At 42.7% G+C, this 22,280-nt stretch overlaps 1 protein-coding gene across 1 annotated transcript in view; it reads right to left on the bottom strand.

Annotated features, from left to right (window-relative positions):
- Nucleotides 1-22,280, bottom strand: part of LOC127658767 (disintegrin and metalloproteinase domain-containing protein 33-like) — a 198,495-nt gene that overhangs the window by 71,739 nt on the left and 104,476 nt on the right. The window contains exon 4 of the mRNA XM_052148266.1: nt 5,183-5,258. Within this exon, the coding sequence (XP_052004226.1) occupies nt 5,183-5,258 (76 nt within the window). The remainder of the gene's footprint in view (nt 1-5,182; nt 5,259-22,280) is intronic.

Genomic DNA, 22,280 nt, shown 5'->3' on the forward strand with positions numbered 1-22,280 from the left:
GTGCAGCTTTGTTGTTGATGACAGCAAAATATTCTGCAGCGGTTCCCAGCTACCTAAAGCTACCTTTTTAAAAAAATAACCAAAATGGCAGTTTTTTGCAAAAGCCAAAAATTTAAGTTGTAATTTCAATTTCAAGAGGACGGTTTTTACAAGTCAGAAATTCATTGCAGTAATCCCAGTAAACCCATCACTTAACACTGCCAAACCAAGCAACTTCCTATTGTCAACGTGGCAAATTCACCTGTCAACGTTTAACAAATTTGAATGGCAGGTAAAATCTGCAAGGGAAAATTGTTCACCACCAGAAGTCGCGAAATTCATAGCCGAGCGGATTTCCATTAAGATGACAGTATTTCGCTCACGGAATTTCACCAGGCAAAGGTATTTTTAACCGCACCTTTAAATGTTTTTAACCGCACCTTTTAGTGTGGCCTTTAGGCGAAGAAATTTCCCTTTGGATTTCACATGCCATTCAAGTTTGCTAAACTTTGACAGGTGAATTTGCCACGTTGACAATAGGAAGTTGCTTGGTTTGGCAGTGTTAAGTGATGGGTGTATAAAGGTCCTAATTTACATCTAATTTAGTAATCTTTTTAGTTTTTTGTCCACTGATGTTTTATTTTATTTTGGAAAGATGATTTTAAATGTTTCATCAGCTGAACGTTCAAAACAACTTTAAACAACAGTACAACCCATCGAGGGGGCTGTTAGTCTATCCATCATGGCTTTGTTTTGATTTCCCATCAACAATGAAATATGATGCTACTCTGAATAAGGTTCACATTGGGATAAAGTGAGTAATATTCATCTGGTCATGTGATCTTAACATGGTGGCCACAATGAGGAAGCACAGTTCCATGTAAAATAAAGGGCATTAGGGTACTGATATGACTGGAGTCTCATGTCGGTGTATTTACAAAATGTAAAAAAAATGTACAGAGTGCACCTCTAATGTTGTTCATAAACAAAGAGAAACCAATTTATGGAACATCTATCTAATTAATAATAAAAGAACCACATCTGTACATCACAATTACATTTGTTATTGTTTTGGCTTTTCGGCTTTATTGGACTTAATTAGTCTTCCACATTTTGACTGCAGTACTGGAGAAAGAAAAAGAAGAAAAAACTCCCCTCAGGAGTTTGGAAACATTTGAAATATAATCGCTCCATTTAACTCAACTGAAACAGATCTAAACTACTGTAGGTGCAAGTGATATTCTTTTGGCTATTTTAAAAGGCTTCCATGAACGGTCGGACCGTGAAATTAGTTCATTTATTTGAACAGAAAGGAAGCAAAAGAGGGATGGTCAAGCACGGCAGACATACAAATCAATTGTCTCTGAAGACAATGACCAAGACTCTCGCCTGTCCAGCAGTTAATTAATAAGGCGATAGAAGATCCAAAGGAGCTGCATATGTCAAAAGATGGTTACAAGCATATGTTTTGATGATTGAAATCTGCAGCAGTACTTCCTCTTCTCTCAGTCAGTGCTTCATTTTTGTCTCTGTGGTTGTCAGCAGGGTGAAAACTGCCCACTATTTATCCACAAATTCATTCCATGCCATCATTTCAAGCCATCATGGAAAATATTTTCATTGCCAATAACTGGAACTAAGACATAAAACTGATTTGCTATAATGTAAAGCCTGCCAACTGACAGTTTAATCTTCCTGCTGTAGGACTCATGCATATTTGATTTTCTTTGATTTGATAGGACTAAGGTTTGCTTAATAACTTTTTTTATGACGTTATAAATACAACACTAATTCAAGCTCTGTGAATTTGTGTGTGGGTACCAATGGGCAAAATGACTTCCTCGTATGACCGGTCATGAAAATACATTTTTGCTGTACAACATTAGGTTATTTCTCCTTATTTTGTAAATTAGTGATAAAGGTCAATAAACTAATTATAAATCACAAGTTGCATTAATGTCGGTGTCCAATTTGTTAGTCTAGTGGTAACATTTTCATATAGAATGAGAAGGGATGCAGGGATGCAGGGTCAAATCTAAATGTAACATTATAATTAATCAAATGTTTAATATAAAAGAGTGCTCAAAAGGACATTGATGGACAGTGTTACTACATTCCAAAGGCTTGTCAGGTTAAACAGTTTAAGCATACCGAATATCACATTAGAATTCCGATGAGAGAGCCTGATCTCATGAAAAATATGTGACTGTGGCATCACATTTGCAAAATGATTGTACATGGTTCCTTACACATATGTTTGGAGTTCCAAGGTGAAATGTCCACTGAGTGGTGCTAAAAACTATTTAAAAAAAAAAAAAAAATCCCCAAGGAATGCTCTATTGAGTTTTAAATCAACATCACTACCTCCCTACACTAAACCATAAACCTAAACCTAACCAATAGTGTCATAAAAATCAAATGTGAGATGAAAAACAGAAGACATTTTTTTCTATGATTAATACTTTATAGAGTTTTAAATCAACAAAACCGAACTCCCTACCCTAAACCTTGAACCTAAACCTAACATATGTCATAAAAAGCAAATATGAGATGAGACTCAGAAGAGATTTTTTAAGGTTAATTCTCTATCAAGTTTTAAATCATCAGAACGGACCTCCCTACCCTAAACCCTGAACCTAAACCTAACCGATAGTATCTTAAAAGCAAATGTGGCATGAAAAACATAATTGCTATAGCAACCACGTCATTTTCTGGTGCTTCCGTGACACTTTCGTATCACATGTCGACTAGCGTAATCTTCAGGACTCGTATCCCAATCCTTTGCATTGCAAGTGCAACGTCCTATCACTTTAAGTAATCGCACAATTTGATCATACTGGAACAAGTAAGTGTAGTTTGTTAAGTAATGCATAAGTTAAAATATTTACAAGTCATGCAATATAGTAAAAGTGTTTTGATGTCATAAGATAGCATTGCGTGACTAACAGGGTGTATGTGAACTGACTCTCTGCCTGTTTACTCATGAAAAAAGTTGTTGTTTTGGTGCCTCTAGTGTGTGAAAAAATAAGCCACATAAAAAAACCTTTAGAAACAAATGTGGATGAAGTAATGGATTCTATGAGACCAGGTTGGATAGATACGTCCTGTCTTCTTTAATATGCAAAAAGTAATGAGAATTTAAAACTCTGTATTGTCTACCATGCTATTATTGTTAAACTGCAGATAAATTTGTATAGTTCTCTTCAGATTATTGCTCTATAATTCTCATAATTCGTTTATTAATAGTGGGGGGATGTGGGTACAAATTTTTGTCATGTGTAATGCATGTATGTGCGCGTGTATTCTGCAATTAGACAGGTTTTATTTTTTACTTAACACTCTAACTGTTATAAACACTTTACTGTGCTCACCAACGCATTTTATATTACTGCCATCATTCTAAACCATCTAGAACTAGTCTAGTTTTTTCCTATATCAAATTACCCTGTCTATCACAACGGGAGCAAGCCTTGTGCTGTGATCTCTGCAGTAGCTAAAGCACACTGCTCATTCCCCTGAAAAGCCCTTTGTGTGTTAGTGCCCAGTGGTGAGCTTTACGCCCATCCTGTGCAGCTCACTCAAGGGGGCAGCTGGAAGCTGCTAAAAGGGCTAAAAAATATTCAGGGGTGTGACTTCACTTCCATCAACCTTTGTCAAGTGATGGAACGCAATTACAAAGCTCAGAGCTTGTGCAGGGACTGCAAGTGGATTTGGGATCTTTCACAACAGTCTGGAAAGGCAGCTTACAGCTGGAGAAAATTACTTGTGGTTTTGTGTCCTGTGAATGATCAATAAGTCAGATTTTGGGGATGCGTGGTACAAAACAAGACTGGTTTGCAATGAACAGGCGGCGTGAAAACTCAAAGAGCAATCTCGACTTATATTTCTAGTCACACTTATTGCTATCAAGTTGTTCTCTGCCTTGATTGAACCTGGCACTTCACACCTCAACCACATTCAAAGGCAGCATGTACTGTATGTGACACGTTTTCTGCAAACTTTCTGCAAGAGATAGCAATAAATTGTCTTTACCAAATCTGACTTCTGCAGCTAAAATGTATCATAATGGAACCACAAGAGGCTTTTTTGCCCATGAACAGAAATTTTTGCAGGAATCAAAAATAGCATAACAAAAATATATCCCACACTGGCAGCATTAGGCTGTTTTAATGGATACATTGTATAATGATGTTTATGTGGGTTTTGAGTGTTCAAGTATGTTCAGAGGCTTGGTCATGTGGTATCATTCTGTAACTACATGCCTTTGACACTGTGTTCTCCAATTTCTGATATGAGAATGTTACCCTAAGGAGAGCAGGGGCAGAGAACGCAAGAGTCTGGCTAATATATATATATATATATATATATATATATATATATATATATGTATGTATATGTCATGCATAAAGAAAACAAACCTCACGAATCTCTGTTGCCTCCACATCTGAGTCCGTCAATCCATGCATCTTATCACGTGGCTTGTTGAGAGCGTTACCACGGAGAGATAGCGCGTGTGGAGGCTTCGCGCTATTCTCCGCGGCATCCACGCACAACTCGCCACACGCCCCATCGAAAGCGAACCACAATATAGCCTCAGTTCACCGCTGAGAACTGCTGGCTGAAGTCCTCGACGGTGTCGCCAAAGAGGCAGACCTGGGAGACCTGGTCCTTCTTCTGCAATAAGGAACCTTGCCTTGTCCGTGTCGCTCATCTCGTCCAGGTTCAGCCACAGGTGGCGCTTCTGGACCACAAGTGTGGACATAGTCTGCCCGAGTGCACGCGCTGTGACCTTAGTCGCAGCTTGCTAAAACACAACCGCTCGGCTCCGAAGAAAAAAACGGAATGAATCCACATCCCAGCCTCCCTTTTATACCCGTATATCGTGGGGAGTGGCATGCAAATTCTACTCGACAATTCTCATTGACCTTTTCTCAAAGATCTGAAGGTGTCTCGGGCTCTCTAGATTGATCCCTAGCATCACTACATCGACACAACGTCGAGTGAGTGACAGAAGGGGAACTTACAACTGCTTGTGCAATAGCAATTGTCAAGAAAATAAAACACACTGAAAGTAAAATCTTAAATCTGAGAGAAGCAGAAAAGGAAAAAAGAGGGAGAGAAACAAATAGACAGAGACAGAAAATAAAGAGTGTGTGTACAGTGTGTGTGAGAGAGAGAGAGATAGAGAGAGAATCCTGCTTACAGTGTGATTGCTGGTTTGGGTGATGGGAAGGCCATTTTCATAGTGAGTCTCGGAGAAGTCATGACCCAGAAGCTCCCTAAGAGAGACAAAGTGAAAAATCTGTAACTTTGATATCTCTACATATAAATACACATTTGAAGGAGGTTTTTGGAATTTCCAATTCCAACAATACTTTCAATTCTCATCTCAATATTTTCAAGATACAATCAGGGTCATTGGAGCAGAATGAAGGACGAGAGTAACAGGGATCCTCACTGGAGGGGGGTCCCACAGAAAGGCTACATTGATATTCCATTATATTATCATTTGTTATATACATACAGTAATAACATGCTATTGTTTGGAATAAAAGGTGACAGGAGTCCACCTGTAAAATGTTCCCCTATAATCTGCCTTGTCTCCTCCCTTGTTAGCGACACCCACCCCCCTCGTCAAAAACGTGGTCTGGTCCATCAGCCAGCCAACATTGCTCAGACCATTTATGTATCTACAGAAAGAGAATGACCAGGCAATTATATTTATTTTTTTTACAGAAAAAAGGTGAGTCATACCTCTCAATATAGCTACATTGTGAATATCAGTTTAATATGCATGTAAAAATGGTCCAAAATGAACACATTTTGCATGCGCCACATGCGAGAAAAAATTGCTTTTGGCGAGAAAATAAAAAGGAAATATTCACCTGGGGGTAGGTAGCATTATTAGCAAATACATCATTACATGCGTGCTTATTAAAGTGACATGCACAATTCAAATCAAACTTTCAACATCTGCCGGTACTCACACATCTACTGTATAAACACATTTTACTTCAGTGCAAAATTGACCATCAGATGCTCATCTATGATGCCTAAATGTTGTTTCTCTTCAGAACTCCATGGGATACTTGTTCAATTTTCCTCACATTAAACCACTGAAATAATATGTAAGGAACAAAATCAACTGTCAACTGCGCTCAGATGCTGTTATCTATTTAAAGAGACAGTACTGATTTAGTATGTGTTCTGATTATTAATGTAAATCATTGTAAATAGAATATTCTATGCATATAAACAATAAACATGTAACAAATATATGTATTCAAAATAATAAATGCAGTTTCAAGACATTTATTGATGGAATATAATGATTTTGACCATTTTTCAAAAGCTAAAATGTGACCAATATAATGAAAAACTGACAATATATAAAATTGAATCTGGAAATCTGTAACAATATTAATGCCCTAATTTTAAGTTCATTTTGGACCCTGTACAAATATCAGTTGGCAAGTTAAGACTTTCTAAATCTACCTGATAGCAGAAATGTCTCAGGATAGACTGAACAAACTGGCACTCTTCTCATTTCAGAAATGTTATGGTGACTTTGCCAACAAGAAAAATCATAAATTTATAAATGAGTTATTCATTTTGTTAGTAGACTTTGTTTTGTGTGTGTGTGCGTGTGTGTGTTTTTATAATGTATTGCTTTACTCATATTTGCATTTGAAAATTACAAATTTGTGAATTACTCATAAATTAGCACTGTTAAATAAAAATAAAATAAAATAGTTCTGTACCCGGGGTTCAGGTCCCAAAATTTTGTGCTACACCCCTGGATACAATGCTTAACATCACCAACTGCCCAGTGAATTACTGCAAACCTGTTGACATGAACACGCTCAGACTGCAAATGTAGTTTTTCCTTCAGTAGCCTCACATGATTCAAAGCATTGGTTCAATGAGGAAAAATAAAAACATATGATCTCAACTCGCCATCAATCCAGATCTATTCCATCATTCCGTTTAGAAGTGAAACTTTCTTTATCACACCATCCTTTATCAGAAAATTTCAGGTTGATAAGAGGCCAGGCTTTGGCTGGAGTGTTATTGTGGCTTTGGAAATGGTGGGTGGTCAGAGCTGTGATGACCTATCAGTGAGGCTTTGATTTGGGGGGGTGTAAGGACTGACTCTGAAATCTAGTCTATCCATCAGGGCATGCACACATAAAGAGCCACACTTTCAAACACATAGAGTGATACTATATAAAATTTGTAACCATAAACTCGAGTTGTAAAATTTTTGGTGTGTTGATTGTTTTAGAACCAATGTCCCTCTCTGATTGCAGAGCTTAACTGCCATTTGAAGTGCATGCTTAAAGGGGAAATGTGTCATTTCTATGCCATTAGCTGCACCAAATGGAATCAATAATGATTGTTTCCATGAAATTGTATTGCAGGTTTCATGCTTTGGAAAGCGGCGAAGCTCTAACATGGAAATACCACCAAAAGATCAGAGATAAGTCATAAGAACCACCATTTTGGAAGAGTGTTGAGTGAGAAATGTGGTGGTAAATCCAACAAGAATTAAATAATGGCACATTTTCAATCTGAAGTTGGTGCGGAGACGCTGCTGAGGTGATGGAATTGGAAAGAGTACAAGAGGTCTATAACATTTCAATGAGACAACAGAACTGGCACTATAATTTGTTTATTTATTACGAAGAGAGCATCATTTTCTGCACATTCATCAAATACCTACAGGATTTTCACACTTTAGGAGACTCCAGTTGCCAAAGTTTTTGACATAATAACAGGACAAGAAAGGAAAAGTCCTGTATGTAGTGTTAAGGCGTACGTCGTAGGCATAACTTGCATTACTTGTAAACTGCCCCCTCATTGTGTCGCGAGAGCAGGACATAGCACCATCAGGAATTGTGCATCATTGTAGATACGGCATTGCTAACCTACTTTGACCATTCTTGAGGTATTGGTTGGAGAGGTTCGCATCAGGCTACACATCGATTTGACACAGAAGCATAAATCGGGCTTTAGGGGTAACATGTTACAAGTAACACATGTTGAGTAATCAGATTTCTTTTTTCCAAGTATGAGTAAAGTAACGCATTACTTGTTAAATGTAGACCATAACATCCTTGTAACTTTTTTTTAAATAAGACAATGCAACTTTTCTGATTTTTTTTATGTACACTACATTCGAACAAAACAAGTACTCTAATATTTCGTTAGACTGCATGTAGCTTTGATTACGGCGTGCATTCATTGTGGCATTGTTTCGACAACCTTATGCAACATCCCAACATTTATTTCAGTCCAGAGTTGCATTCATTTTTGGCTGAGATGTTGTATTGATGGCGGGAGAGTTATGGGAGACTCCATAAAGTCTTCTCCAGCACATCCCAAAAACTTTCAATGGGGTTAAGGTCAGGACTCTGTGGTGGTCAATTCATGTGTGAAAATGATTCCTCATGCTCCCTGAACCACTCTTTCACAATTTGAGTTCGATGAATCTTGGCATTGTTGTCCTGGAATATGCAAGTTCCGCCATGTATGAAAAAAATCCATTGATGGAATAACCTGGTCATTCAGTACATTCAGGAAGCCAGCTGATTTCATTTTGTTGCTGTATAATGTTGATGAGCCTAGATCTGACCATCTGAAGCAAGCCCATAACACTGCCAGCTTGTACAGTGGGCACTATGCATGATGGGTGTATCGCTTCAAGTGCTTCCCTTTTTACCCTGATGCGTTCATCGCTTTGGAAAAGGGTAAACCTTGACTCATCAGATCACATGGCCCATTTCCATTGCTCCACAGTCCAACTTTTATGTTCCCAAGCAATTTAAAGTAGTTTTTTCTTATTAGCCTCACTATCAAGTAGACTTCTTGTGGTCACCCAGCTGTTTAGTCCCAATCCTGTAAGTTCTCGTGTGGACTCTTACTTTCACTATTAAACATAGCCGTGAGTTCTACTATCGATTTTTTACAATGTGACTTCACCAAGTGTTTTAGTGATCTTCGATCATGATCATTCATATTTCTTTGGCAAAGCTGATGGTTCACCACAATACTTTCAGGTTTTAATAATGCGATGGATAGTTCTTCACCCAATTCCAGTGATTTCAATAATCTCCTTAGTTGTTTTCTTTGTTTGATGCAGGCCAATAATTTGCCACTTCTGAAACAGAGTAACATCTTTTCCACGACCACGGGATACATCCTCTATCATGGTTGTTTAAGAAATAAGAAGCTACACACTGCATCAGTTAGGGTTAAAAGAACTGTTGCCAGCTGAAACAAATTGATCGCTGCAATAATGATCCAATCATAGGCTCTTAAGTATCAGCTTATTTAAATCCAAATGGCAACTTCTTTTTTTTTGGTCAGGCAGATGTTTATTTTGTAAATGTCATAATTTTTTGGGAAGTAACAGTACTTTTACTTGAGTATGATTTTTCAGTACTCTTTCTACCCCTGTGAGTAATATTGCAACATATTAGTATTAAAAGTAATACTTCCAAAAATTGCCACAAACCCTCTCTGTTCTGAACTTCTTTATTCCATCACCCTGCACTTAGAATGACCACAATTTCAAACGCTTTTTAAAGCATCGTGATTGACAACATTTGTGTCTTTGTACAGTCAAGCAAAAAACAAAACAAAACTGACTATTAGCAAACCTCATATTTACACTTAAACAACAACACTCACCACTTGAGCAAATCACTGCTGTAAGCTGCACACTCATTACCTCTTCCACCTAGGCCTCACTGTAGGTATTGGGGAAAAACATAAAGCCTCTGCTAATGCGAGCAACAAGGCATGAGTCACATTGTTTTGGTTTATGTAGGGAACTGTGATGTACATATTGATCTAACACCCATTTTAGCCGTTCAACTACTAATTTTAGCTGTTACAAAAAAACCCTGCAGATTAAGAACTGTGACAAATATTGCTTATTTACTCTTGGCTGTGCATCGCAATAGTTTTTTTTTTTTGAGCATTCATGCCCAATAACTTTTTATGGGCTCTAATTAGGCAATAGAGATTGACAGCTCTGTTTGCTTTCATGCAGAATTTTCCCTGAATAAAACTGTGATTCTAATTGAAGCCTGGCCACCGCATGAGAAATCACATTGAGCAATTCCTCCGCTGATTTACTATCATGCCCGGAATGCTCAGAGGTGGGTAAATCAAAGTCTGCAGACTTAAGAGATTCAAGGTCCCCGTCATGAACCGAAGAGGTGCCGTAGCGCGCTTCAAGATCAAGGGAAGGACCAGCTGGGTCTGGGGAGAGAGCGAGCGAAAGGGACGGACCCGTCTCTCGCTCCTCAGCCAGATCCATACGAGAGCCCCACGAACAAAGTGTGGGCGCCAACTCCCGGAAGTAAGCAAGGCGAGCGCGAAGCATTTTGACCGAGAGCAGATCACAGTGCTTGCACCCACCCTGCCCCAACTCGAGAGCATCATGCTCTTCCCCCAAACAAACAAAGCAAAACTGATGCATGTCCCTGTCAGCCATAGAGCGGAGACAAGGGAACACACATAGTTTGCCCTGACTTTCAGTCATTCTTTTTTATTTTTTCACATTTTTATTTTTTTTATAAAAGAAGAGAAAAAGAGAAAGGTCTAATGCACACTGCCTAACAAATTCTAACTCCTAACAGAGGAAAGAAAGTTCTGACAGGCTCGTGATAGCACACACACACAGAGTGATCTGAAGACAAAAGATCTGACGACGCGCCTGTGACGCATCTATTTATAGCCCTGCCGCAGGTGCATCCAATGATTACACCGGCAGAGGCTACAAATACCGGTCAATGTTCACTGACGTGTTGCACACATATTCACAGCTGGTCACACCTAAAGCTGTTCCCAAAGCGCTTTTGAGCACAGCATCAGAAGTGTAGCTTTTTGAAAAGGGAACAATAGAGATGGAACTTTCTGACATTTGGAGTTTCAAGAGTGCAATGGAGAATATTAAATAAATTTCTTTCTAAAGTACCACCTTTATAATTGGCCTTAATTTCAAGGTCTCTGCGGTCACAGAATCACTGAACTAAAACCACTTATTCTTTTTCTTTGAATAGAATGTAAGCCAAATCTCCCGTTGGTGCTTTTGAGCAGGCGAACTTGTGCAGCAGCACAGTGGCTATGAAGGCCAATCAACTGAAACATGAACACTAATTCATTTCTTTGGTGGAGCCCCAGTAGGCAAAAGATATGGGAGAGGAAGGGAGCATGATTTGAGACAGACAAAAGCAACACTCAAATCGACAAACTGTATTCTGTAACTATATTCCTGGCAGGAGTTATCTTGGTAATAGGAAATGTTGCAGGAGTCACAAGCACTGCTGCAAACAATCATTCACAAACATACTGTAAGTTCTCTTTCTCAACAGAAACCAAACTTAATCTTCAGCATATGAACAATGCATCTATCAGCTATAATTTACACACTTTCAGATTTAAAGAATTAAATGCAAAATGTTCCACTCTATATACTATATATTCATGTTTTGCACATGTAATCTGAGTATCCGCTTCTACATTATATTTTGTGCAGTTGTAACCAAGTGCACATCCATCTGCTTCCTCCAAGTAATGCAGCACTTGTATTCTCTTGTTGCCACTGATGTAACATTTTCCAATTATCTCAGTGGATGAATAGTTGGCATAAGAAAATTTGTGACTGTTTAAGAATTAGGCTCTGCTAAGATTATGCAATTCTTTTAATAGGTGGGTTGTTTATTTCATGTTAAATACATTCTCCCAACCACATTTAATGTGCAGAGTCAACTTTTTTTAATCAACATCAGTTTTTAAATGGTTCTGCAGTGTGACAAATGAATTTTAAAAGATATTCCATGTAGTCTCTTAATTACATCATATAAGGCCATTAAAGCTGCATGCATTATAATTACAAAAGAATTAGAAAAAATATGTCTCAAATTAGTCTTAAATTTTGCATGTCACAAAGGAGAACTTCACAAATATATTTGGTGTCAGCATCCCAAATACACTGATGCGCTTTCAACATGGCTAAGTTTGAGCAGCTAGACATGTCAACTTCTAGCTCAACCAATGGCAAGTGTTTGGGGCCATGTCCACACATATATGTTTTCATTTAAAATGCATTAATTTTGCTATGATTTGACCTTTTCGAAAGTGCTCTGCCAAGTGGATATATTTGAAACCCAGTCTTGGCATTGTAGCGTTGACGGAAAACAGATATCTGAAATCGATGACAAATTTGTTGTCATGTGTCACTCCTTTCACACACACACACACACACACGCACACACACACACACACACACACACACACACACACTTGTTGTGTTTCCATGTTTTATGGGGACTTTCCATAGACACAATGGTTTTTATACTGTACAAACTTTATATTCTATCCCCTAAACCTAACCCTACTCCTAAACCTAACCCTCACAGAAAATTTTCTGCATTTTTACATTTTCAAAAAACATAATTTAGTATGATTTATAAGCTGTTTTCCTCATGGGGACCGACAAAATGTCCCCAATGTCCTTATGGGGACATTTGGTACCCGCAAAGTGATAAATACACGCTCACACACACACACACACACACACACACACACACACACACACACACACACACACACACACACACACACACACACACACACACACACACGTTTGTCTACCTATCATTATGAGGATTAATGATTTTTATACTGTACAAAATATAGATTATATCCCCTACCCCTAAACCTAACCCTCACAAAAAACTGCATTTTTACATTTTCAATAAAACAGTGTTTATTATGTTTTTTAAGCTATTTAAATTATGGGGACACTAGAAATGTCCTCATAAACCACAATTATAGCAGAATACCCTTGTAATTACCAGTTTGTAACCTAAAATTGTCCTCGTAAACCACATAAACATGCCCAAACACACACACACACACACACACACCTTCCTCTTATGTGTTTTGGCTACCATATCTAATCATGTCACTCTTTAGTTTGTAGTTGTAAGTCGGAAGTTTATTGACTGCATTGTATTGATTATTAATTGACATTACTGCATCAATAAACTTTGTTATATTTCAAAGCGAAGTGTTTTGGTTTGTTTGCATGCACTGTGTCAAAGGCTGGCAGGGGATGTCAGTGCTAGGATTCAAGCCTTCATTGCTTCCTTTTCAATATTGATGTTCTCTGGACATCGATTTTCCTAAGAGAACAATCTAATATTGAGACTGTTATACTGTCTGGTCATTAGTCCCTGATTCCAGGGTGGTGCCCTGGCAATATTAATCCTTATTAATATTCTATTGATTTTGATGATTGTTGAATTCAATAGGATCAATAAGCTAGTGTTAATTCTAATCAATGTTCCATAGATTTTAATAATTCATTATTATCTTTGATAATAATTAATATCCTATTGAATTTGATCATTGATGATTATCTTTGGTGATTGTTGATTTAAAGGATTAAAAAGCTAACATTTATTCTAATCAATGTTCTATTGATTTTAATAATTGATCATTATGTTTGATAATTGTTAATTATTGCTAATAACCAAACCCGTTCCTGAACGTAGCACACTACAAATATAAATGCTGAAAACTGATAACTGAAATACACGTTTACATATTAACAACAGGGGCCACATAATTATGTTCAATTACTTTTTACTTTAGGTAACAAACATTGTAACAAGAAAATAATAAATATGCACATACAATGCACACATGGTAAGCACAAACTGCTACTTATTGAAAAAAAAGATGTACCCATAACATTGTAAATGTTTAAGTAAAGGGCAACAGTACAAGTCATTATCAACAACAATGCACTTTTTAATATTACTGTAAACAGCCCCAAACTTTATATACCTTGAAACATGTTTAAGAAATCAAACAGTTTTCAAAACAGGCTCATAAATCCTCTGGACATTGTATCTATAAAACATACTAACTGTCCACAAAACTAACAGCGCTTTACAATAGCCTACTAATGTTTTTGATGATTACCAGATTTGTTGGAAAGAAAAGCAGGTTATCAACATGGTCTGACTTAAGGCAGCTTCTTTATGCTGTGACTATATTGCCAGCGGTTGAGAAAACTCTCTCTGCAGGAACACTGGTCCCATGAACACAGAATTCCCCTTCCATCACTTGCTCGACATTGTGTCGATGTAGTGACACTAGGGGTCGCTCGAGAGCCCCGAACACCTCTATTCTTTTGAGAAAAGGCCAATGAGAATTCGCAACAATAGCTGCCCCCCATGCTGCGCCTTCTACCCATGGGTATGAGGCCAGCCCGGCTGCCATTGGAGGCGATTTGGGGAGTTCAATGGGTGCGGTTTCGCCGGGTAATTCCCAGTGGACCTCCCGTTCCCCAGCACACTCATTTACTCCCATCCGGTTCTGAAATGAGACCAGCCCACCTCATGGCCAGCTTGGCGTCTCTTTCAGGGCCTGCAAGTAGGATGATCGGAGCATCGCTGCATCGGAGAGCGCACTGGCAATGTCTGATTCAGAGGACTCGACAGGGCTGCCAACTTTGGGTCTGCTTATTCAGTCTGAGGCTGACGCAGAGCTGACCAACATGCTTGCCCAGGCCGCCACGAGTATCAGGTTGGACTGGAACCCCCCATCCTCCCCTGAGCACTCGCGGCTTGATGATTGGTTCCTGGGTTCGTGCCGCTTCTTCTTCCTGGAGGTGCACAACGAAATGACGAGGTCATGGAGGGCTCCTTTCGCTGCCCGAAACAGACTTCCAGGTTCGAACGCTCTCACTATCCACAGACCACACGGAGGTCTCTCAGATGGATAAGGTGGTTGCACTGCACCTAGGCCCACAAAACACTGCCACCTGTCGGGATCGTTCAGCGCTCTCCTCCAGAGCCTGTAGGACTACGTTGTCTCTGGCAACCAAAGCCTACAGTGCTGAATTGAGTACACCAGGCCAAGGCATTAAAATAACGGCACGTGGGTAGTCCTGATCCCGAATGTGCAAAACACTGCCATCTGTCGGGATCGTCCAGCGCTCTCCTCCAGAGCTTGTAGGACTACGTTGTCTCTGGCAACCAAAGCCTACAGTGCTGAATTGAGTACAAAGGCCAAGGCATTAAAATAACGGCACGTGGGTAGTCCTGATCCCGAATGTGCTGCAGGAGCTGCGCTCAGAGACCGACCTCGCTCTCCAGGCGACGAAGGTCACAGCATGAGCACTAGGGCAGGCGATGTCTAGTCCAGGAGTGCCACCTGTGGCTGAATATGGTCAAGATGAGGGACGCTGACAAAGCACGCTTTCTCAACGCACCCATCTTCCAGATGGGACTTTTCGGTGACACCGTTGAGGACTTCGCCATTCAGTTCCCACGGCGGCTCCGCCTCAGCCCTAACCCAGCTCTCAGCACCAGCGTAGAGCCCCCCGCAGGAAGCTGACGCCCCCCATCTCACGGGCCAGCAGGAGGAAATGGAAGGCTCCTAAGCGCCCCTGAGACGGCCGACCCAGGGAGTGAGACGTCCGCCACAGAGCTGGTATCCAGACCACTCCATCCCCCCGTGGAGGGCCGGGAGGTAAATCTTTTGTTTCCTTCTCTCTTTTGTTGACCCAAATTGTCAAAAAAAAAGAGTGGTTTCCTCACTCCTTGGGTCACATAATTGGTGTTCAAGACCGGCTTTGTCACAGCGACTAGACGCGTTCATCCCATTATTGCCCCTCGCATGGAGCTTGGACGTGTAGCTAGCGCTTTCCAACCCATCGCGGTGGCTGGCCAGGACAATCCGACTCGGCTACGCGATTCAGTTCGCCAGGCGCCCGCCCCGGTTCAGCGGCGTCTGCTTCACTTCAGTGCAGGGTGAGAATGCCACCACCCTGCGTGCGGAGATCACGACCCTTCTTCACAAGTGCACGATAGAGCATGTCCCTCCAGCCGAGATGGGATCTACCAAAGAAAGATGGTGGGTTTCGGCCAATCTTGGACCTGCAAATTCTGAAAATTGTCTCGGCTCCTCAGCAAAAAACCTGAATGAGATTGGGCATTCCTTCTCCTTTTATACCAGTATATTTGGGGGAGTGGCATGCAAATTACACTCGCCAATTCTCATTGATCCATCATGGAATGGAGGTTACGACAGTAACCAAGATGATACTGCTTAGCTTGGCGTGCTAAAAAAAGATACTCTTCAGCATGCATCTTCCACCATATTAGTGGATTTTTTAGTGAGTGGAACAGGTTTGACTCTCCTCTTGCTACTTCCTTTTTTACAATGTCAGTCACAGTTTTCTTTGATGTTCTGGCTGCTGGTTTATAAGCTGGTTCCAGGAGATCCATCAGTGCAGAAGATGTCTTTGACTTCTTGGGTGATATTGGGGCTTCTGCATCATCCACATCATCAGGACAGAGGGAGTTGTCCTCCTGCTGAAAAGGCACAGTGCATTCACCATCAGCACCATCAGTTGCTTGCTGCTTAAAGATGAAACAATTAAACAATTAGAATGAAACAATAAAAAAATTATTTAACTCAATGAATATTTTTTATCACAAAGAAAAGACAATTGGGAAGTTCTGATCAAAATAAACCAAGAACACAATTTTCTTTCTAAATTGATACAACTTACATTCAGTGTTTTAATTTGCCCCAGATCAACAACCTCCCTCATCAGTCTTAAAAATGTCTTCACAGGCAACTTCAGACAAGAAGGGAAGAGCCTTGAAATGAGGATCCAGTGCCGATGCTGTATAAAGCTTTTCCTTCAGACCAGCATATCTTAAGGAGATTCCACATATTTCAATCACTTTTTATCATATGCAATCATATAATTCACACTCAAGCAAATTCCTATTGTAATTAATTTTTAATTTGTTGTTGATTGCATTGAATTATGTAGTCTCATTCTTCAAATCTGCAGGTTTGTAAATTAGTCTTAGCTAGAAAATCATGGATTTTGTTTTATAAACAATGCTTAAGGTCTCTTAAGGCTAATTATAAATCACTACTACAGTCAGAATAAAATTATGCAAACATACATAATGCATAGTGAATATGAAGTCATTGATCATTGTGCATCTCATGTAACAGCTGTGCATGCAGAGGAGCAATGACTGATAATGTTGGTGAGCACTGCTCAGACATGGTGAGTGTGGCAGCTTTCATCACACCTTCTGCTGCCATTATGTCAATCTGACAGAGTGCAGAGGTCTTTCTCACTCCTGCACACCTCAGGTGAGAGGAGCGCTGTGGATATGGCTGACTGCTGTTCCAGGAAGCACTCCAGAATTTCCAGCACGCTGTTCCACTGAGTTACAACGTTAGTCTTCAGCTTATGTGGGGTAGATCAAGTAACTCTTTTTGTTTGTTATATTTTTTGCAATTAAAATTTGTATTGATTAATAAGTTAACACAAAGAAACAAACAACATATACATAATGAATCAATCACTTTTAACATTAAACCGCCACTATAACCCCTCCCCCTAACAATTTCCCACCCCACCCTGACCCCCCACAAACACCCCTGTGGTCAATAGAATACTACAGACACACACACACACACACACACACACACACACATAAAAACAACTAAAACAACAACAAAAAAAGAAAATACAATAATCAAGTATAATTAAAAACTAAACTCTAAATTACTCTCTCCACTGCCCCTCCTCGAGAGTCCACCAAAAATGCTAAATAACATTTCCCCAAAATTCCTAACTTCCATCTTTCTGCTCAACCCCCTCCTCAAAGGCAGCCACCCTCCCCATCTCTGCACACCACTCTGGGAATGCGGGTGGTCCATCTGACTTCTATCCCCTTAAAATAACCTGCTTACCAATCATCGCACTGGTCAAAACCCAATTTTGTACTTAGCCTCCAAATTTATGACCTGTGGGGCAGAATGAGATTTGAGTGTTCAACACATCACATACAAAACATTGCACCTTCAACCAAAAATCTTGGATCTTATGACACCCCCATAGGTGGTGTCTCCATCTTCTGAATGGCATCTGAATGGCCAGCAGGTGGGTGTGTCCTTAAGACCAACCCTATACAATTTAGAAAGGGTCCAATAAAATCTTTGTAAAATCTTAAATTGCATAAGGCACAACCTTGCATATCTAGATGCAGACTTGACATTTTTAGAATCCTAGCCCACACTCCCTCCTCCAAAAACAAATTTAAATCTTCCTCTCATAATCTTTTGAGAGAATTTAAAGCGCCATCCACCAGACTCAGCACAGCTGTAAATACTTATTAAATTGAGATCTGGGAATCACAAAATGTTTAATAACATTTTCAAAACATCTCAATACTCCACTCTCATACAGGTCACCAAGTGTAATAACCCACTCACAATTCAATCTGACCAACAGAAAAGGGACTTACTAATACATAGTTTAGGGTTCAGCCATATGCCTGAGGCTACATTTAAATAAATATCCAAGTTAAAAACTCTGGACACGTTTGCCCATATCGAGTGTAAATGCGAGATAACGGGGTGTGACTAAACTTCTCTGATTAATTTGATCGAAAGGCTTTGCAGTGGCGAGATAGGGGCAAGAACTTCCTTTTCAATACAAAACCAGGGAGAGGCTTTTCAGGTGAAAGCGACCAATGAGCCAAATGTCTGATACCGAATGCATAAGTATAAAATAAAATCTTGGGTAGACCTAAATTTGCTGGGTGTAACGATTGAGCAGCGAGGCAGACGAGGAGATGCGGATCCAAATGCAGTTTGACTTTATTAAATAAACGAGCAAGTAAACACAAAGGAACAACCCTCAATGGGGAAATAAAACATAAAACTGAAAACTAAACACGATGAAACAAAACAGAGAACACAGGCAACAAAACAGAGAACTCAGGCAGGGAACACATACCAGGCTAACAACAAACAACGATAGACAAGGACTGAACAAAGTATAAATACATGAACAAGGGACAAAGGGGCCAATGAACAAACAGAACTCAAACAAGATAACAAGATGATAAACAGAAGCAAATGGCAAATTAACGGGGGCAGGTGCAAACAATGAACGGTGAACACGAAAGCTAACAAGGAGACTATGGAGCTAAATAAGGGACACAAGTGAAAACTAAGGAGTTACAAAAGTGACAAAAATGATAAACAAAGGGCAACGGTGAAACAAGACAAGGTAATACATAACAGAGCCCCCCCTCAAAGGATCGGATTCCAGACGATCCAAAAGAACAAAAACCAAAGACAAAAAACCCACAGAAGACAAAATGATGGCACCGGGGGCAGACAGGCAGACCAGGGGGGGCACAAGAGCAAGAAGGCAGTCCAAGGGGCACAGACGGCAGGCAGGAAGTCCATGGGGGCACAAAGGGCAGGCAGGAAGTCCAAGAGGGGCAACGAGGGGAAATGAGACGGTCCACGAGGGCACAAAGGGAAATGAGACAGTCCACAGGGCCAATTAGGCAGTCCCTGGGGGCACAAAGGGACAGGTTTAGGGGGCCAGGGAGGTATCAACCGGGCAGGGACAGGTTTAGATGGCCCGGGGGCTGGCCATAAGGCAAGGGCCGGCTCAGGGGGCCTAGGAGGAGGCCACAGTACAGAGGACGGTTTTGGTGGCCTGGGAGATGGCCGTGGGCCAAGGGCCGGTTCAGGGGACCTGGGACGTGGCCACTGGACAGAGGCCGGTTTTGGTGGCCTAGGAGATGGTCATGGGGCAAGGAGGACTTCGGAGGCGGAGCCGTAGAAGGCTCGAGAGGCCAGAGGGGCGGAGCCCTGGAAGGCTCGAGAGGCTTGAGTGGCAGAGCCCTGGAAAGCTCGAGGGACTTGAGGGGTGGAGCCCTGGGAGGCTGGAGAGGCTTGAGTGGTGGAGTCCTGGTAGGCTCGAGAGGCTTGAGAGGCGGCACCCTTGAAGGCTCGAGGGGCTTGAGAGGCGGAGCCCTGGAAGGCCCGAGAGGCTTGAGGGGCGGAGCCCCGGCAGGCTCGAGAGACTTGAGAGGTGGAGCCCTAGAAGGCTCGAGAGGCTTGAGAGGTGGAGTTCTGGGAAGCTCGAGAGGCTTGAGAGGCGGAGCCCTGGAAGGCTCGAGAGGCTCGAGAGACTTGAGAGGCGGAGCCCTGGAAGGCTCGGGAGGAGGAGCCCTGGAAGACTCGAGAGACTTGAGAGGCGGAGCCCTGGAAGGCTCGAGAGGCTTGAGAGGCGGAGCCCTGGAAGGCTCGGGAGGAGGAGCCCTGGAAGACTCGAGAGACTTGAGAGACGGAGCCCTAGGAGGCTTGGGAGGAGGAGCCCTGGAAGGCTCGGAAGGCAGAGTACTAGGAAGCTCGGAAGGCGGAGCTCTGGAAAGCTCGGAAGGCTCGGAAGGCAGAGTACTAGGAAGCTCGGAAGGCGAAGCTCTGGAAAGCTCGGAAGGCTCGGAAGGCAGAGTACTAGGAAGCTCGGAAGGCGGAGCTCTGGAAAGCTCAGAAGGCAGAGTACTAGGAAGCTCGGAAGGCGGAGCTCTGGGAAGCTCGAGAGGAGGAGCTCTGGGAGGCTCGAGAGGCGCTGACTCTTGGACGGGCGCGACCACTGGCGCTGGCCTTTGGACGGTCATGGCTACTGGTGCTGGCTCTTGGACGGTCGTGGCTACTGGCACTGGCTCTTGGGCAGTCGTGGCTACTGGCGCTGGCTCTTGGGCAGTCATGGCTACTGGCGCTGGCTCTTGGACGGTCATGGCTACTGGCGCTGGCTTCTTGGACGGTCGAGGCTACAGGCGCTGGCTCAGGGACGGTCGAGGCTACAGGCGCTGGCTCAGGGACGGTCGAGGCTACAGGCGCTGGCTCAGGGACAGTCGAGGCTACAGGCGCTGGCTCAGGGATGGTCGAGGCTACAGGCCCTGGCTCAGGGAGGGTCGAGGCTACAGGCGCTGGCTCACAGACCTCTGAGGCGACAGGCACTGGCTCACTGACCTCTGAGGCGATAGACACTGGCTCACTGACCTCTGAGGCGACAGGCACTGGCTGGGTTACCGTGGTATGCGCCGGCTTGGGTTCGCTGGGTTCTGAGGGCAGAGCCAAGGGGGGTTTAGGGCACGGGGCTGCGGCAGGCGGAGGCTGGAGAGCAGAGACCTTTCCCCTTCTCCTCTTCCTCCGGACTGATGCGACTGGCGAAGCTGGGATGCTGTTCCTGGTCAGCGTGGCTTCAGGCTCGCTGGCCGTGGCTGGCAAGGGCTCCGGCTCGCTGACGGTAGAGGCCGCTAGGCGCAGGCTCGCTCACAGTGACATGCGTGGGTGCTGGCTCGCTCACAGTGACATGCGTGGGCGCTGGCTCGCTCACCGTGACATGCGTGGGCGCTGGCTCGCTCACCGCGACAGGCGTGGGCGCAGGCTCGCTCACCGTGACAGGCGTGGGCTCTGGTTCGCAGACCAGGCAGGCGGGCTCTGCTTGCGACCAGGCGTGGGCTCTGTTTCGCAGACCGGGGCAGGCGTGGGCTCTGGTTCGCAGACCGGGGCAGGCGTGGGCTCTGGTTCGCAGACCGGGGCAGGCGTGGGCTCTGGTTCACAGACCGGGGCAGGCGTGGGCTCTGGCTCGCAGACCGGGGCAGGCGTGACAGGGAGAGCCTGGGACGGCTGAAGAGTCTCCTCAGTAGGTGGAGAGGTAGAGTCCTTCCCAGCATGGCCCACAGTGAGCTGGGAGCCGCACAACAGTAAGGTCACCTCCAGGAAGTCGCGGAGAGTCCAGCCGCGTGATGCCGGCGGCAGCCACTCCTTCAGCCAGCCACTCAGGTTGTCCCTGAAGAAGACCACAAGGGAGGTGTCCGGGAAGTCCGCAACAGCCGCAAGTTCAAGGAAGTCGCGGACGTGGGCCTCAATCGGACGGTCCTCTTGCCTCAGGCAGAGCAGGTGTTATCTGGTGCGTAAAACCGCTGGATCCATGGTTGGTCTATCGTTCTGTAACGATTGAGCAGTGAGGCAGACGAGGAGATGCGGATCCAAATGCAGTTTGACTTTATTAAATAAACGAGCAAGTAAACACAAAGGAACAACCCTCAATGGGGAAATAAAACATAAAACTGAAAACTAAACACGATGAAACAAAACAGAGAACACAGGCAACAAAACAGAGAACTCAGGCAGGGAACACATACCAGGCTAACAACAAACAACGATAGACAAGGACTGAACAAAGAACCGGGGTATAAATACATGAACAAGGGACAAAGGGGCCAATGAACAAACAGAACTCAAACAAGATAACAAGATGATAAACAGAAGCAAATGGCAAATTAACGGGGGCAGGTTCAAACAATGAACGGTGAACACGAAAGCTAACAAGGAGACTATGGAGCTAAATAAGGGACACAAGTGAA

Source organism: Xyrauchen texanus, chromosome 2 (genome assembly GCF_025860055.1).
Source record: "Xyrauchen texanus isolate HMW12.3.18 chromosome 2, RBS_HiC_50CHRs, whole genome shotgun sequence".
Lineage (NCBI taxonomy): Eukaryota > Metazoa > Chordata > Actinopteri > Cypriniformes > Catostomidae > Xyrauchen > Xyrauchen texanus.